Genomic DNA, 18,384 nt, shown 5'->3' with positions numbered 1-18,384 from the left:
GAAAGGCAAAGTTATATATAGAGAGATCTTCTATCTGCTGGTTCATCCCCAAATGGCTGCGATGGCTAGAGCTAGGCTGGTCTGAAACCAGGAGCGAGACACTGCTGGGTCTCTGTGCAGGTGTAGAGGCTTAAGCACTTAGCCACCCTCCACTGCATTCCTAGGTATATTAGCAGGGAGCTGGATTGGAAATGGAGCAGCTGGGATTCGAACCAGCCCTTATATGGGACATCAGTGCTGCAGGTAGTAGCTTTATGTGCTACACCACAGCACTGGCCCACATTACAAATTTTGAAAAAGAGGGAAGTTTTAAACTAACAGAAAAATCTGGTTGTGGAATCCAGAGCAGTCTCATACATCCTTCCCTGTCTTCTGCCTCCCCAGTCTCCCTTGTTCTTTTCATTTTGCTTTTGTGTGATACATTTATTACAAATGATGAATCAAAAAAAAAAAAAAAGAAGACTGCTACATTGTAATTAGCTAAATCTCTTAGTTTAAGTTTGGGGTTATTCTTTGCCTTAGGTGTTCCCTGCAGTGTAACAGATGTGTGCTGATGGGTGTATGCCATTGTTATCCTAATGCTGATTTTATCCTAAAAACTCCCTGTCCCCACTGGTTTGCCTCCTCTCTGCCTGCCCTGAGCCCCTGGCACCCCCTCTTCTCACTGCTGCTGTGGTTTTGGCTTTTCTAGAAGTATGTGCAATTAGAGCCACACAATGTGTCATCTCTGGTTGGCCCTGCCCCTTCCCCACCTCACCAGCGTGCTGCTGAGGCTTCTCCATGGCTGGGTTACCTGTTCTGTTGTCAAGTAATATTCCAGTGCAAGCGTGTCCCACCGCTCGTTTTCCCATTCACCACAGCCACACCGTATTTTTAAATCCGTGAAGACTGTCGGCCTGTACTCTGGAAGATTGCCAACAGGAGGTCCTACCTGTCCCATACTCATCATGGTGCCCAGCCCCATGTCACCGCCAGGTGCCCCTGCAGCTGACCGCAGGACAGACAATACCCGTTATGGCTTGAAGCAGCAGCGTGATGATCCTGTTAGTGCTGCCATTTCTTGGACACATTTGTCAAGAGCCTCAAACTAGCTGAGAACCGGGCGCACAGGACTATCTTCTCACCTGTCAAGGCTTTGGGGTGCAAAGAGACGCAGCTGGGGTAGTTGCAGTAGGGGAGTCCCTGGGAAGAGAGCAGGGGTGAATGGCAGCACCTGTGGGCCCTGGAGACCCGCTCAAGGAAGAATGGAAGGGGACCAGGAACAGCCCAGCTCCTCCGGCCTTTGTGCTCCCTGGGGCAGCTGCTGCTGGACTTACACCACCTCCAGCCAAGTGGTTCATCTTCAATTGATTCCCAGACTCCACACACTTAGAAAAACCAGCTCTGTTGAGGTAAAACTCACATACCAAACAGTCCTTCCATTCAAGGCCGGCAGTGCCGCGGACTTTATCCACAGAATTGTGCAACCATTGCCACTGACTCCTGGCATCCCCACTTCTGAGAAGAAAGCCTGCCCCTGGACGCAGCCACTCCCCCATGCCCCTGGTCACCAACCCCTGACATTCACGAATCTGCTCACTGTCTCTAAGTCTGCCTGTGTGGGCGTTGCTGATGGGTGAGCCCATCCACCACCACCCTCTGACAACCCCTTTCCCTCGGCACACTGTATCCCACATCTGCCTGTGGGGCATCATGCGCTGGCCTCTTACTCCTTTTTGGTGGTAGGTGTGGGTGCCAACTTAGGCTGTCCCAGCCAGCCCTGTCTTCTCCAGGGAGTAAAGTAAGCCTGAGAGCTTGTGACTTGTGCAAGGTCACAAACAAGTCAGACTCGGGACCCTGGCCTTGACACCAGGTGAAACACAGGAAGACAAGCCAGCAGGGGCCAGTGAGGAGTAGAGAGGTCCCTGGAGGGGTGCCCTCATCCCCTAGTCTCCACCCTCGCTCCCCAAGGGGGTGGGGGACAGTGTATGCTGTCACAGGTGTGGACTCTTTGAAGGCCTTTCCTTGTGCAAACAGGAGGCTGTTTATGCTTAGAGCAGGGGCTGGGAATGCAGACAGGAAGCAGGTTCAAGCTGGGGAGAGGCTTTCTCTTGTCCCAGGGCCAGCAGGCCTCTTGGGAGGGGATTTCCTGGGAATGGGCTTGGAGAGTTTGATCAGTGCTGAGAGATGCCATTAACCCCTGCAGACAGCCACAGGCCAGTTCCTGCAGACGCCCGGATGCCCTGGCAGCGCCTGGTAACCAAAGCCATGGGGAGGGATGTTACAGCCCAGGCAGGAGAATGTGAAGCAGGGAGAAAGGGGTTTGCTTCCAGTCAAGAGCAGGCTGGAAACTCGCCCAGAAAGAGGAGAGTCTGGGAGCGTAGACAGCTAGCCCCAGGCAGAGGCAGGGGGGTACAGTTCCGCTTCTCTCCCTTCCAGTGGGGGAGCGGAATCTCCATTCCCAGGTAGGTTGGGACCCTCGGTTGTGGGGTTGCAGCAGGGGTAAGGCTGTGGACAGGGAGGGGTCCATGGGGATGTGTTCCACATCAGGGAATGCTGGGACAAGACTGTGCAGGCACAGGAGCCTTGGCTGGGCTGCCTCGCTCAGCACGTCCACCTGCTGCCCGTCCCAGGCCTCACTTCCTTCTCTCCCCAAATGCCTGAGAAGCAGCACAGCAAGGCTGCTGTGAGCCCTTCCGCAGTCTCAGATGTGGCAGTGTGAAGGAGACCAGTCAGGAGCAGCTGCCTCCTGCCTTCCCTGAGGTGGAGCGCGGGGCAGAGTCCAGGCCCTGATCTGCCAGGTGCACAAAGTGAGACAATCTGGCCCCTGGCGATGGACTGAGGCTCTCCATCCCTGCTGGAAGGCTACAAGTGTGGGAGTGCATGTGTGGGTGCACAAAGCTGCCCATGTTTGGGGTGCAATTAAACTGAGAGCATCCCCCACAAATACTCAGTCCTGACTGCCTCTCCAGCCCCACAGGAGCTAAGCTGCAGGCAGTAACATCCCCATTCTATGCCCCATGGCCATCCCCTGGGCCCTGGGCCCTGGCCCCTGGGCTTGACCCCCACTGCCCCTCACCATGGGCCACGTGTCCACGCGCCATTCGCTCTGGGAGCTGCTGAGGCACAGGCTGCGGCAGACACTTCCCAGCAATTAGGGAAGCTCAGGGCTGTCATTCAGCCTTCCCAGGCAGCTCTAATAGGTCTTAGACCTGCCCCCTGCCACAGCCTGGAGGCTGCAACCCCAGAGCTGAGGTTAGCATTGGGGGTGGGTGGCGGGCAGGCAGAGGCCCCCAGTGGTCCCCAGTGGTGGAAGTGGTGAGTGGGCCTGAAGCCCAGCACGCGCCTCTGGAGCAGCCAGTGCACACTTAGTGGCATCCTCGGGCTCAGCTTACAGACCTCAGCTGTCTCCGGGAAGCAGGCTTCTGCTCTGCTCAGTGCCCACAGCTTCCTGCCCTCGGCAGGCCTGGCTCAGCCTGGTCAGGGCCTCAGAGCCCCTGTTTTCAGGAATCTACACCTGCTTCCCCAGCAGCGCCACCACCACCAGGGACAATTTCAGGCTGTATGGAAAGTAAAGGGAGGGCAGAGACCTGATGTAGGCCGCAGTGTGGAACAGTCAGAGGGCAGTGGGCTGAGTGGAGGGCCACCCACACCTTGTGCAGTTCCTGGTCTATGCAAGCTGCAGAATGGGCAAGTCCAGCAAGACAGCAAGCAGCCTTGGGGCTGCCAGGGCCTAGGCAGGAAGCCAGGGAGAGGGGCCTCTCAGTCTCTCCTCCTATTCTCATCTCCCTCCTTCCCTCCCTGTAACTCTGCTTTTCAAATAAATAAAATAAATCTTTCAAAAATTAAAAATGGAGCACCCTATTTTTTTTTAAGGGGTAAATTCTCCAAGAAAGTCCTTTAAGGATTTATTTTGAAAAGTAGAGTAAGAGAAAAGGAAAACACAGAAAGAGATTTTCCATGCACTGGTTTATTCCCCAAATGGCTGCAATTGCCAGGACTGGGCTAGGCCAAAGTCAGGAGCCAGGAACTCTGTCCAGGTCTCTCACGTGGGTAGCAGGAGCTCAAGCACTTGGGTCATCATCACCTGCTTTCCCAGACCATTAGCAAGAAATTAGATGGGAAACATAGCAACTGATGCAGATACCATAAACAGTAGCTTCATATGTTATGCTGCAACATCAGCCTTTCAGAAGCTGTTTTAAGATTTGTTTGTTTTATTTGAAAGGCAGCATTACAAAGAGAGGGAGAAACACAAAGAAATCTTCATTTGCTGATTCACTCTCCAAATAGCCACCAAGGCCAGAGCTGAGCCAGTCTGAAGCCAGGAGCCAAGAGCTTATTCCTGGTCTCCTACATGACTGTGGGGATGCAAGGACTTGGGCCCTCCTCCACTGCTTTCCCAGGCCCATAGCATGGAGCTGAATTGGAGGTAGAGCAGGGCCTGACATGATGCGCAGTGGCGAGCTTCTTACCTTGCACACACCAGGATCCCATATGGAGGCCAGTTTCTGTCCTGGCTGCTCCACTTCCCATCCAGCTCCCTGCTTGTGGACTGGGAAAGCAGTAGAGGACGGTCCAAGGCCTTGAGACCCTGCATCCATGTGAGAGACCCAGAAGAAGCTCCTGGCTCATGGCTTAAGATTGGCATAGCTCCAGCTTTTAAGACTACGTGGGGAGTGAACCAGCAGACAGAAGATCTTTGCATCTCCTTTTCTCTAAATCTGCCTTTCCAAATAAAAATAAATAAATCTTTAAAAAAGAGAGGGGGGCCTGGCACGGTAGCCTAATGGCTAAAGTCTTCACCTTGCACCCTCTGGGATCCCATACGGGCGCTGGTTCTAATCCCAGCTGACCTGCTTCCCATCCAGCTCCCTGCCTGTGGCCTGAGAAAGCAGTCGAGGATGGCCCGATGCATTGGGACCCTGCACCTGTGTGAGAGGCCCAGAGGAGGCTCCTGGCTCCTGGCTCCAGATTTGCACAGCTCTGGCCATTGCGGCTGCTTGGGAAGTGAATCATTGGATGGAGGATCTTCCTCTCTGTCTCTCCTCCTCTCTGTATATTTGACTTTCCAATAAAAATGAATAAATAAATAAATAAATGGAGAAGTAAAGCAGGCAGGACTTGAACCTGCTATGCCACAGCACAAAGCCCTAAGAGAAAGTTCTATTCACTCCCTAAAAGGACTTAATGACTGGGACTGGGCCAGGCCAAAACAAGTAGTTTCATCGGGACCTTCCGTAAGGGTTCAGGAGGTCAGTCACTTGGGCTATCCTCTGCTGCTTTTGCAGGCACGTTTACAGGGAACTGGATCAGACGTGGAGCAACTAGAGCTCAAATCAGCCCCCATATGGGTTGCCAGCCCCACAGCTAGCAGTTCTACCTGATAAGTCACAGAGGTGGGTCCTCCAAAAACCTTTCATGTGAATTCTGTCACAAGGAAATAATGTTATATTCTTCCAGGGGCTTCTGGAAGTGTATAAAAAGCCTGGCTGTTCCTGTCACTCCCTGGACAGGCTACCGTGTCTGTCTTATCCCTGTGGCTACTTAGGAACTTCACATTCTGAAGGCCCCAGGCCAGGGGCTGAGTCCTTGGGGCTCCCTACTGCTGTGTGCCATCCTACAGTTCGCTGGGCCTCATCTGCCAAGTGAGCCCTCAGCACTCAGGTATCAGAGTGCAAGGGCACCTGGCTCAGGGCATCAGCTGCACCACACCCACTGCCAACCTGTGCACATGTGATCCTCCCTGGTCCTGGGCTGAGCCCCTCCCATAGCCGCAGAGTACCAAGAGGGTTAGGCTGCTGCCTCCCTGTGATAACACCCGCCCCCACCAGGCCAGCCACTCCCTTGCCTGCAGCCTTGGCCTGGGGTAGCCATTGGAGCCCATCTCCAGAATGGCCAGGGAGGAAGTCTCTGTCTCTTTCTCACTCTCACTCAGAGCCTTGGTTTGTTCAGCTGTCAGATGGGTTTGGGACACAGCCTTTGATGCCTTACCTAAGCTGTGGCCATAAACTTGCTAAGGGAGTGTTTACTTGGCGCTGGCCGTGTTTTAAGTGCTGCGCAGTTCAGAAGGCATTTCTGATCACTTGCTTTGGAGTGCTGATTATGAAAGTCTCCTGTGCGAGGCCCTGTTCTCTTTCTCGGGGAGATGGCAGAGAACCAGACAGACCTCAATCCTTGCTGAGAAATTTATAGTACTGTGGGGATAGGCAGACAAGAAGCAAACTAGAGAACTAAAACGCAGGATTGGGAAAAGGTAGCTGAGGATGGGGAGGGAGCTGGAGGGAGCGGTGGCTTCATAGAGGAGGAGAGCAGGGGAAAGAGGGAGCTTCCTAAGGGGATAGCATTGCTGGCGGCAGCAGCTGCTGTGTGCTAGGCTGGGGTGGCTGCAGGGAAGGGCTGGGTGGCTGGGACCCAAGCGGGCCTCTGGATATGAGAGCAGCCTCACCCTTCACGTCTCCCCTGCCTCACAGCCCCACGTTTCCTCCCACAGGACCAGCTGGAGGGCTTTGGCCTCGATGGGCGCCTGAGGGCCAGGCACCAGGGCCACGGGCGCGAGCATGGTCAGACACCAGCCTCTACAGTACTACGAGCCCCAACTGTGCCTCTCCTGCCTCACGGGCATCTACGGCTGCCGCTGGAAGCGCTATCAGCGCTCCCATGATGACACCACTCCGGTGAGCTGCCCTGGGCCAGCTTCAGAGGGAGCCTGCAGGCAGGGTGGGAGAGTGGGGCGGGGAGGGGAGTGTGCCAGGCGGAGGGTGGCAATCAATATGTGGAGGGTCAGAGGGTTTGCCCGTCTGAGGGTGGCAGCCCAAGGGTGGTGGTCTATTGGGGGCATGTCTTGGCTCTGACTACTGTGTGACTCTTGGCAGAGGCATGACCCTTCTGCAACTGTGTAGCGCTCTGAGAAATGGGCCTGTGGTCATTCATTCCTTGATCTAGCTGGCCAGGTGGGCAAGGCAGCGACAGAGCTGTTGCTAACTCTACTCTGGCAGCATTGGAGGCTGGGCTGCTCCAAGGCAGGCAGTGGGCAGCTGGGCGGGGCTGGAGGAGAGGTTGGGAGAGGTGAGTCCCATCACCCCTGGAGCCTAGAGCCTAGCACAGCATGACTGGCCATGGGCTGGTGCCCAGGCCTGGTCACCTGAGCTCCCGGCCCTGTGAAGCTAGCAGCAGGTGCTGAAACGGATAAAGAGGCCTCCCCCAGAGGCAGCTCCCCTGTCCCCCGGGTGCTGTCAGCCAGCGGATCTGGTTTCCTCTCTGAAGGAACCCAATTCCTACTCGGTGTTTATCTAAGAGCTTTGCTGCCTGGAGAAACGCTTTGGCTCCTCCCTCCTGCTGCTCTGAACAAAGAGGTCAGTGGCGCCCAGAGGCCCAGCGGCTCTCAGGCTGGGCGCCCGGGATGGGGAGGTCCAGGAAGCTTGTCCGCCCACCTGCCTGCCCGGCAGTGCTGGCATTGAGCAAGCCCAAGTTATGCACTGGGAACTGGGAGAGAGGCAGGCCGTGCCCACCTAAGGCTACAGAGCAGGCAGGCCCTGGCAGTGCGGGGACTGGAGCCCCTAGCCCCCTTGGCAGCACTTCCAGCAACATCCTGGGTATTGTACCTTCTCCTCCAACATGGGTGCAGGACTTCCTCATGGTGGGGCAGGTTTGGCTCTGACATCTAGTGAGCTGATGGGCTCAGTGGCCTGGTGGCTCCCCGACCTGTCAGGGCAAGAGTGGGAGGTGGAAGGTGCCAGCAGGATCAGGTGTGCATTGGCAGATGTCATTCCTTGGCCCGCTCTCCTCTTCTGAAATGGGAGGGGCTTGTGGGTAAGTGACTTCAGGGTTTCAGGCCCCCTCTGTTTCGCTCCCCGGAGGGGCAGGGGGCAAGCAGCAGGCCCGCACCTCGTCTGAAAAGGTAGGAGCTGGGCTGGGACTGACCCTTCCGCGTGGTCAGTGTGTACAGATAGTCATCTGTCCGTGCTCCTCCCCACAGCCTGGAAATTCCTCATGTGCACACAGGAACCAACAAGGATTGTGTGTGACCTTGGTTATCCCAGTCTGCAGGACCAGGCTCAGCTGAGGCCCCAGGAGGGATATGGAGGTGTAGAGAAGGTGAAGGACTAAGCCTTTTGCCATGGGGTAGCCACTGGAGGAAAGCCTGCCGTGCACCAGAGGCCGGAAGAGATATGGCAGCTCACAGCCCAAGCTGGGGGACAGGGGCTGGCCCAGAACTGCAGCTATGGCAGCCCTGCAAGCGCCCAGGCCTGCCACGCCAGGTTTGGGGCCCAGGCTGATGGGGCAGCAAGAGCAGGAGTAGCCAGGCTGGTGAGCAGGGGATGGGCTGTTGCTGCAGCGCCTGCCCACAGAGGAGGTGAGCTTACCTTGGGTGCCAGGACTTGCAGCTGACGTCATGCCCCTCCTCCCACTTCCTGGGCTCCTTGCCCTCATCCTCTTCTGCTTCCTCTGCCCAGTCCCCCCTCCCCTGCCACCACAGCTGGGCCTGACAGAGGGAAGCAGTGATCTGCTGGTGCCCAGGAAGGGTGCCATGAGGACAGCCCTGAGGGAGGGAGCTTCTTCATGCTCAGCACTGGAGGAGGTACTTCTCTGCAAGGGGGTATATGGGGCCCACTAAGGGCCGTGCCCCAACTCTGCTCTGTCCCACCTGCACTTCTCTCTCTCTGGGCCTCATCTGTGCAACAGGACAGCTGACTGAATGACAGATGGCTGAGTCACAGAAACGGCTTTTTCTTGTCCTTGGGCTGTGGCGTGAAGAGGACAGGAACAGCCATGGAGCACCCACCATGTGCAGGAGCAAACACTGACCGTGTATTACCCTTGTCCACTCTTAAGCACTGGTTACTATGGGCCGAAGTGAATTGTGTGCCCATTATGTGGAAGGAGAAATCAAGACCAGGAGCCATCAGACAGGGAGCCAGAGACAGATGTTCAGCACAAGCCTCAGGAGGACGGTGGGGGTGCGGGGGTCACGGGCCAAGAAAGATGTACTGTGTGTTCAAAACAGGATGCTCCGGGTCCAGTGTGGTAGCCTATAGGCTAAAGTCCTCGCCTTGCATGTGCTGGGATGACACGTAGCTGCTAGTTCTAATCCCAGCTACTCTGCTTCCCATCCAGCTCCCTGTTTGTAGCCTGGGAAAGCAGTCGAGGATGGCCCAAATCCTTGGGACGCTGCACTCACGTGGGAGACCCGGAAGGGGCTCCGAGCTCCTGGCTTTGGATTGGCGCAGCTCCAGTTCGCTTGGGGAGTGAATCAGCTGCCAGAAGATCATGCTGTCTGTCCTTCTCTACATATCTGACTTTCCAATAAAAATAAATATTAAAAAAAAAAAAAAAAAGAAAAGAGGGTACCCTGGAACAGGGTGGGGGTGGGGGGCTGGACAGCTCCCTTTGGAGGAGGATGAGAACTGGACCAGGGGCATCAGGGAGAGGTCCTCAAATGCCAGGCTAGGAACTCAGTGTTTCTCCACTTAGGAGCTTTCTACGGAACCGAGAGGATGCTAGGGTGGGCTTGGAGGGGCCTGGAGCACTCAGGAAGGAGCACTCCCCCTTCTTGTCCATCCAGGCCACCTCCTTCCTGCCCACCAGCCAGATACTACCCCCTGTTCTCCCAGGCCTTAGCTCACATTCCCACACCCCCAGAATAGGTCACAGGAAGCCAGACTCTGAGAGGGAAGGGGCCCATTCTGCAGCCCCTGGGCCTGGGTGGTGGAGGCAACTGCAGCAGCAGGCAGGGGAAGTGGAGCTTTTTATAACCTGAGCTAATTAATTGCTCATTGTCTGTGACTCACTACTCCAGTGCTACCCACGAAGGCCCTGGTAGTACAGAAGCTGTCCCCATGGACCCCTCTGAAGACCGTGTCTCCAGGAGGCAACACCGGGTTGAAACCAACCCTCCCATTCCCACCCCAACAGCGAGAGGGATCTAGGTCAGACAGCTTGTGGAACTTCCCAGCCAGACCTTGGTGGGGGAAGACAGACAGTTACCTTGCACTTCTGCAGCCGTCAGCCTCAGAAGGGCTGTCATCATTTTAATGTTTGCCCTCTGCCTTACAGAGCCAGATGTCGGGGCTTTCTTCTAGCCCGCCCCACCTCCTGCTCCGCCTCCAGGCCTGGGCCCTCTGCCCTGTGCCGCAGAAAGCAGGCTTGTCCTGGAGGCATGAGGTTCTGTGTACAAATGACAGCTCCATACTTGCTCTGGGTCCAGGGGTCACAGGTATAGCGCACCCGTTCTCCCTTCAACCTCACTTGAAGGGCTTCCAGGATGGTGAGGAAAGCAGACAGACCACCAGGGGCTAGGCAAGCTGCACCTGAGCTAAGCCCGCCTCACCACAGAAGAGAAATGTTCTGGACACGGGGACCTGTCTGGGCTTTGGGTTTGGGAACTGAAAATCACACAGCCCTCTGGAGCCCAGGTGTGTGGGTGTGGAGGGTGTGGCCCTGAGGAGGCGCCCTGCTGAGGAACCTCTGCACTTCATCCTTGGTGACCCTGTGAGGTTAGATGCAACTGAGGGAGGCAGGTGCCTCTGGGTCCACAGCTCCCTGAATCGCCCCTGGGTGGCTGGAGGAGGTCAAGCTGGAGCGGGTGACAAGAGAAGCTCCTCCATGCCTAGGAGGGGCCAGGGTGAGCAATGGCAGGAAGTCACCCACTGTAGGGAGACCCAGCCCACCTTACCTGCCTTTCACATCCCCGCATCTCTACTTCCTCCCACCCCGCCATCAGCCTCGTGGTTCTTCCTGGAGCGCACACACTCTCCTCCTAGCCTCTAATAAGACTCATTGTGAATGTGCCCAGCAGCAGCTCTTCTTTTAGCCCCTCTCCAGGGCTCCCACCTGTCTGGCTCCGTGCTGGCCTCATGGGTCACAATGTTCTCCCACTGGACTCAGCAGTGTTTGCAGGGCAGGGCATGGGTTGTGGGTCCCCAGAAGCCATCGGGCCCTGCTGGTCAAGTGTGCAGCGGGGAGGATGATGGAGGGATTGGGGTTAAGTCAGTGAGGGAGCTGCTTAGGGACTCCGCCTGCTGTGGTTGGAGGGAGAGGACCCCCACGTAGGTCCTCCTGCTGTGGTGGGAGGGAGAGGACCACCGCCGAGCTCCAGGGCATTGGGTGGTCTGCACGTAGCAGTGTAGCAGTGCAAGCATGTGTTTGTGGGCTGATGCACACTGCATTCTTCTTTTTTTAAAAATATTTTATTTTTATTGCAAAGTCAGATATACAGAGGAGGAGAGACACAGGAAGATCTTCCATCTGATGATTCACTCCCCAAGTGACCACAATGGCCAGAGCTGAGCCAATTTGAAGCCAGAGCCAGGAGCCTCTTCTGGGCCTCCCACATGGGTGCAGGGTCTCAAGGTTTTGGGCTGTCCTCAACTGCTTTCCCAGGCCACAAGCAGGGAGCTGGATGCAAAGTGGAGCCAGCAGGATTAGAACCAGTTCCCATATGGGATCCCAGTGGATGCAAGAGCTTTAGCTACTAGGCTACCAAGCTGGGCCCGCACACTGCATTTTTGGTGCTGCTGCCTGGGTCCCTGGCTGTGGCTGCCAGGGGAGGATGCTAACAGTCCATGGCAGCTCCCTAGCCACCCTCAGGTGGGCAAGAGGCAGGTGTTCCACCTCCTGTCCTGTCAATCATCCAGGGTTTGCAGGGCTTGGAGAGCAGGAGCCCTGCTGCAGAGTCATTGTGGGCCTCCTAGAGGAAGCAGCCTTCGAGATGGGTTCAGGGTATGATGGACTCCCGACCAGTCACAGCCAGGCATCCCTGCAAGTTCAGAGCTTGAACTTTGCAATAGCTGGCTCTGTGCCTGAGGAAGTGACCCCAAGCAAAGCCCAGGTCCCCTCTCTGAGCCCCTGCTTGCTTGTGGGTTAAAGGGATGAGGGTTCCCCTCACTCCCTGGATATAGATGTGATGTGCCGCCTGTGTGCTGCATAGGTGACCCCTGCTGTGACCGGTGGACGAGGCTCATTCCCGGCAAACTTTCTGGGTCGGGTCATTCCTTTTTGCGTGAATGCATTCGTTGCAGGAAGGAGACCCTGCTGGGGGGAGAGAGGAACCCTCTGAGCTTTGTTTTTCCCATCTCCGGCAGCGGCAGAGATGAAAACACCTCTTTCAGGGTTGCCATGAGGACAGGAAAATAGGGGATGATGTCACCCAACCCGCAGGAGAGTGGGGGCCTGCAGAGCCTCAGCTCTTCTCACAATAGCTAGACCCCCTGCCTCCTGGCCAGCACTTCTCCAGACAGCGTGGAGGGCACCTGGCCTGGCCATGCCACCCCACATGGGAAACGGCTCAGCTCTTAGGGATGACACTGGGGCATCTGTTTAGGGAGTGGGGTGATGCAGGAGTTGGCAGAGTGTTCCCTGAGGACTAGGGATGTCCCCACCCATCCCCTCACCCAAGCTTGGTACCCAGCCTTGGCCAGCTGGAGGACCCTCAGCCCTTCTGCCTTGTGTCCCCAGGGGTTAATGCAACCTCAGGGTTGTGCAAAGAGAAGTAAGGAGCTCCAGGCTGGGCCTGACTTCCTTCTTGATCCTAATGAGGTGCTGGGCGTGCACCTCGGCAGAAGCAAGGCTGGCAGAAGCTGGCTGTGGGTGGGGCTTCTAATGTCTCTCCCTGCCTGGCCCTAATGCTCAGACGCATCCCATCACAAACCTCCCAGGCTGTGCCCTCACCACCCCACCCAGAGCTCCTGGGCCAGGGCCAGGATAATCCTACCACTAGGTCCTGCCCATCTCCCCTCACCCTTTCCAGTTGCCATGTCCTAAACCTTCCCCATTAGGAACTTGACCAGGGAGCCAAGGACAGACGATGGGAGGACCACTGGCGTTGGGCCTGAGATGTGGCCTGCAGGTGGGCAGACTCAAGCTGACAGGAACCTCTGCATCTTTCCTCCCAGGCTCGGGGTCTGGAGAAGCACTAGGGGCAGGGCTTGGCCACACAGGGAGGGGCCATGCCAGGCTGAGCCAGCATGCAGCCGGCAGTGGCCCACCTTGGGACGACAGGAAAGCCTAGAAACACGTGCGTGTACATCTGGGAACCACACTGTGTGGTGAGCTGGCTCTGAGTTAGCACAAGAGTCACATGTGGCCTCAGGCCAGCTGACACTTCCATGTGGTGCGTATAAAATTAGAACCCTGCCTCTCACACCACAATAAATGCCAGGCGAAGCTGAGGTCTTTTCTTTTTTCTTTTTTTCTCCCCCATTTTTACATTTTCCCTCCCATTTGGAAAGCACACATTAATTAAGAAAATGCAAGCAGCTTGGGAGGGGGTAGAGAGCAAAGGCGGCCTGGGGCATGTTTCCACAACCAGATTTTTGGGGCTGCAGCGGAATGGGGGATCCCAGGCTGCAGGGTACCGCATGAAACCAAAACTCCTCTATATCAAATCATGCTTATTTCTCTGTTCTCAGGCCTCTTTCCTCTCACATAAGACCAAAGGCAGACATAAAAATAGAACAATATGTATAGCGGTTACACAGAGGAAGCTTTCATAAGCCCACAAGAAGATAAATCAATCTCCCCTCTTTCCTCCCAACAAAGCTTGCCCTGCTCTATGGCCAAACACCTTCCGTCTCTTGCCATCTGGGTGTGAGTTCCCAGCGAGTCCACAATGTCTCTCTACTTTGCATCCCTTCCTCCAGGAAGCCCACCAGCCCACCCCCTCTTCCTACAGCACACAGTACAGGAAGGTGGGGGGCAGGGGTTCTGGCGTCTGAGTACCCCAGTAGCTCTTTTTCCTTTTTTTTTTTTGAAATATTTGTAATTTGTTTCAGTTGGAAACACTCAAAATCCTTTCTAGCTACTGTTAAAATGCATTATTTTTTAATTATTTATTTTTGACAATGTTTACGTGGTTAATTAGGGCACAAAGGTTCAAGGGCTACAGGAAAGTGGGTAAGACTATTTCCACATTCTCTTTTTTTCTGTATCTGGGGTGAAGGGGGAGGTAAAGGGAGAAGTCCCACCCAGCCTCCCACCCACCCCAGGTCCCCGATGTGGGGCATGCTCCGAGGGTCTTGCTCAAGTGGTTTTGGTAGTTCAACAGTTATGAATTGCTGCCAATATCGCCATTCCAAGCACGATGAAGTCGTTGCAAAATCCACTGATTGACATAGTCCATCTTAGAGTCTCTGTTTGCCCAGTTTTTCACTGCCAACATATGGCTGGGGTAGTTGATTGATTTGTTCTGCCCTCTGTTGTGGTGCCAGGTATCCTCTGCAGGTTCCGATAGACTGCCATATCCTCCATGTGCACCTGGTCTGTGCTCTCCACTGCTCCATGTGAGCCTCTGAGGAGGCTCGGCTCTGGCACTTGCACTCCATGGCAGACCGTAGAACCTGCACTTCTCTTCATGAGCATTAGCCCCATGCTCATTCCCAGGCCTTGGGTTGCCTGAGCTACTCAGTCAGGGGGCTCAGTAATGGAAAAGAACTCTGCACTGGCCCTGCCTGTGACCTTGAACAAGGTCCTGCCCCTCTGAGCCTGTTTCCTCCGCTGGCAGGTTGGGATAGTTACACATCCCTCTGCTTGTTGCCGTGAGGCAGCTGAGGATGCTGGAGGCCTCAGACTTGAGCGTGAGTTCTGGCTCCTCCCTTAGGTTTATGACCCTCCTGCTGGTTCTCCACCCTGTCTCCATTGCCTCTGTTTCCCCATGGTACCACCTGCTTTGCAACATGAGATGGAGCCAAGAAATGGAGAAGCCCACCCATTGTCCCTTCCTTTGCCTTGGAGGGCCCTGCTTCCTGGAAGCTATGAGGGGGTCAGGTGGTTGGGTTGTGGGTGCCTTCCATCCATCATCTTCTATCTGCCACCACTGCCCCCCCCCCCCCCGCCCCGCATGTCATGCTGGCCTCTGGGACCACAGCCTGCAGAGCCAGGCTTGACTTGGTGTGAGGGGAGCTGACCATGGTGCCCACATCAGGCAGGAGGCACCACACAATCAGGCAGGAGCTGAGTTTGGTGTGGAGCAGGGGTGGGAGGCAGGGAAGACTTGCTCCTCGCTGTCATCATGTAATTAAAGGGCTGTCAGACGCCAAATGATAATTACAGGAGCCACGGTGGGCTTGGCGACGTAGCATACATCTGTGAGTGTGCTGGGGCCTGGCAGGCCTCCACGAGCTGAGATGATGTCATCACTGCCAACAGTGGGGGAAGCTGAGGTTTATGGGGAGCTCGGCCCCCTGCCACGTGGCCTGTGGGCAGCAGGGCCCCGGGTTAAACCCCCCAGCTGAGTGCCTTCCCCTGACCTTGGTCACTTAACCCTGCAGCCACTTACCTAACTTACTCTGTGTGGTCCCTGCAAAGTAAGCTGGCCGCTGGGTAGCAGTGGGTGGAGGCCAGCTTCAGCACCAACCTCAAGGAGGGGTAGCCAAAGGGAAGTGATTCATCCTGCCTGGCTGGCTGTGGCTAGGCATTCTGCACGTGAGAGGCCCGGATCGCAGCCCTGTCTGCTGAGCAGGAAGCTGGGGCTCTAAGAGATTCAGTGTCCTCCCCACCCCACCAAGGTCATCATTTAGCAGTGGCCTCTGGGATTCAGACACAGTGTCATGAAACTCCTGAGCCCAGCCTGCCCCGATGCCAGCCCCAGCAAGGCTGGGGGCAGAGGAGGAGTGAGCAAAGAAACAGCAGGTGGACATCTCAGCTCTGGCCCTGAGACCCGTGGTTCTGAAGTTGTCAGGGTGGGCTGGCAGCACCTGCCTGGGGCCATGGGGTCCAGGCTCCAGTGCTATCTATAGGTGCTAGGGGCTGCTCTAAACCCCACAGGGGTCCCTAGTGGTGGGGGAGGGTAGGGGAACAAGCTATACACTCTGATCTGGGGCTGCAGTGTTGGTGCCTGTACTTCCTGTGTCGTCTGAACCCCCACTGTCTTGCAGCCCTTTGCACACACAGGTGGCGGGCATGAGGGGAGCTAGGGAGTGGGTGGGGCTGAACACCTATAGCCCCCAGAGTGGTGTTCTCTGAAGGCTGCACCACAGCTGCACCCCCCGCAGCTTCTTTGCCCCAGGAACAGGGCTGGGGTTTCCCTTCCCATCCAGAGCTGGTGCCCATCTCTGTCCCTGGCCACTCTCCTGTTTGCTTGCTTGTTTATGCAGACTCCCGTGGCATACTACTTCCAGGGCCTAGGCCTGCTGGGGCCTGCTGACCCAGCCTTCATCCTGGTCCCTTACAGCTACCAGGGCTCTGACCAGGGTGGGGAGGGCCTGAGTATCAGGGAAAACTCCTTCCACTGGGCTCCAGGGGGCCCCTGGCCTGAGAACCTGGGGATTGGATGGTGTTCCCTGCCGCCCACCTCCCACTCTCTCCCGCTGGTCCTTTTGTTCCTTGCTCCCATGCTGGCCAGGGGAATCAGAGACACCTCAGCCATTCCTGCTTTGATGGAGTCCCTGACCCTGTGAAACATACCTTTAGCTGCCCCATTGTGCGCTACCTGCAGTTTATTCATTCATTGAACAGCATCTCCTCCCAGGCAGGAGTTGCCATATGCATGTCACAGTGCGTCACAGGTATGCAAATCCAAGCTCAGAGTACCATGTAAACTTACCCAGGGGGCAGAACCAGGACCAAAAGTCTGTACAGGTACCGGGAGGAGCCTTTCAGGGCTTGCAGGGAGAGCTTCCTGAGGGAGCCAGGGTCTAGCCCAGGAGAGGATGACAGGAATCGCAGGGGCTGGGCTAGACCTGGTAGCAGAGGGCGAGAGTAGCCTCTCACAGTAGCTCCAGGCCAGACCCTGGAGCACCATGGTGTCCCTACTCCTGCGTGATGGCTTTCTGGCCCACCTCCACTTGCCCACATGGAGCCTTTTGTGCCCATCAGCCCCCTCCCCGGCACTCCGATTGCCACCTGCAGACAGCAGAGCATCTCTTCTGGAACTGGCTATGTGGCCATGTGCGGGGCTGCCTGCTGTGGCCCCAGGCACAGTCCTCGGTGGCCCTTCTGTGTGACAGGCGCAAAGACCCTACGTAGCCACTGCTGATGTGGCACATGGAAGGCCAGGTGGGTGGGCTAAGGTCTCAGCCCTCTTCCTCTCAATGTGGCTGTGGCTGGGACAGTGGACCCTGCTATGCGCCCATCTTAGGGATGGAGCCACACAGGCTGCCGGGGTGGAGGGCTCAGGCCTGGCTCCCATGTGGTACGCTGGGTCCTGAGTGCCATCTGCAGCCTCCTTATCAGCTCAGCTGCTCTGTAGGCTGCTTCCTCTGCCAGTCCCCCTTCCCCCCATTTTCCAGCCCCTGCCGTCCAGTCTTTTCCTCTGATTGTTTCAGGAGTGACCCTTGCAGCTAAGGCCTTTTCACCCACATCACCTTCCAGCCCATGGGGCTTTAATCACTAGGACTCCCAGCCCATGCGGGGGGCTAATCATGGGACTCCCAGATCCCTGGCGTTTCAGGCCCTGCCACCACCTGGCTGATCAGACCTTGCCCCTCCCGGCCCCCTGACAGGATGTTTCCCAGGCTTGGCCTGCAGCTCCTCATTCTCACCCAGTACTCACCCCACCCCTACCCAGCACTGCACCTGGTCCTGCATTGCACCTGCACAGGTCATCTTTCCAGCACCTGCAGCAGCATTGCCTGCCTTCTCAAACCCAGGTCAATTTTTGCCCCAGGACCCTGTCTCAGGCCCCATGGAGTTGGACAAATGGCCACCAGCCCCATTGGTCCAGGCATGGAAGACCCAGCGCTCCTGGGAGGACTGGGAGTGCTAAACTCTGAGTGGAATCTCAGGATCTTTGCTCATCTGATATTTTCTTACCAAATCCTTCCCAGCAGAGGGAAGAGTAACAGTTGCAGAGCCATGACATCTGCACTGCGGCTGGGGCAGGTGCAGGGGCTGAGAAGAGAGGTTCACCCCAGAGGACAGGAAGGCTGTAGGAGTGGACTCTGCCTGATGGGCAGGAGCTGGCATGCTATGCTGATGCTGGGGGTCAGAGGGGAGTGGGAGACCGGGTAAGGAGGCTTGTCCAAAGCCCTGGCAGGAAAGAGCTTACTTGGGAAAGCAGCAGAAGTGAGTTGGGTGCCTGGCACAGTGTGGACATGGTGGCCCTTGGAGGGCAGAGATCAGCCTGTGCGGGATTGGGGCTGCATGTTTATGTGTGTGCTATGGGGCCTGGACAGCAGGAGCTGGGGCACAGTGTGACCAGAGAGAGGTCAGACTGGGGACATGGGCACCCTGTGGGAGACCTGGGTGTTCAAGCCAGCCTTTGACCCGCCAACTGTACCCTAGGCAGGCGTGCTGCTGGGAGCAAAGCCAAATTCAGGGGTGCTGGCCAGGAGAAGGTGCTGGTGTGGCTCAACTGCAGGGAGCTACACCCCCAGATGGGCCTGACTGTTCTGGGGTTACCAGCCCCTTGGGTGGGTAGAGCGGGGGGAGGCAGGGGGTAAATTCTGGCTAAACAGAGTGGGGCTGTGA

At 56.5% G+C, this 18,384-nt stretch overlaps 1 protein-coding gene across 5 annotated transcripts in view; it reads left to right on the top strand.

Moving 5' to 3' along the window:
* GDPD5 (glycerophosphodiester phosphodiesterase domain containing 5) overlaps positions 1-18,384 on the top strand; it is a 69,992-nt gene that overhangs the window by 29,538 nt on the left and 22,070 nt on the right. For 2 of the 5 annotated variants that reach the window (XM_058663589.1, XM_058663592.1), the window contains one exon: positions 6,473-6,656. In XM_058663589.1, the coding sequence (XP_058519572.1) occupies positions 6,540-6,656 (117 nt within the window). In that variant the 5' untranslated portion in view covers positions 6,473-6,539. Of the gene's footprint in view, positions 1-2,185; positions 2,236-6,472; positions 6,657-7,983; positions 8,077-13,388; positions 13,567-18,384 lie in introns of those variants that run through there. The other 3 variants (XM_058663593.1, XM_058663590.1, XM_058663594.1) reach the window with 3 other exon arrangements.

Source organism: Ochotona princeps, chromosome 4 (genome assembly GCF_030435755.1).
Source record: "Ochotona princeps isolate mOchPri1 chromosome 4, mOchPri1.hap1, whole genome shotgun sequence".
Classification (NCBI taxonomy): Eukaryota; Metazoa; Chordata; class Mammalia; order Lagomorpha; family Ochotonidae; genus Ochotona; species Ochotona princeps.
The sequence above is the reverse complement of the archived record's forward strand: the minus strand, read 5'-3'. Positions and strand labels throughout refer to the sequence as shown.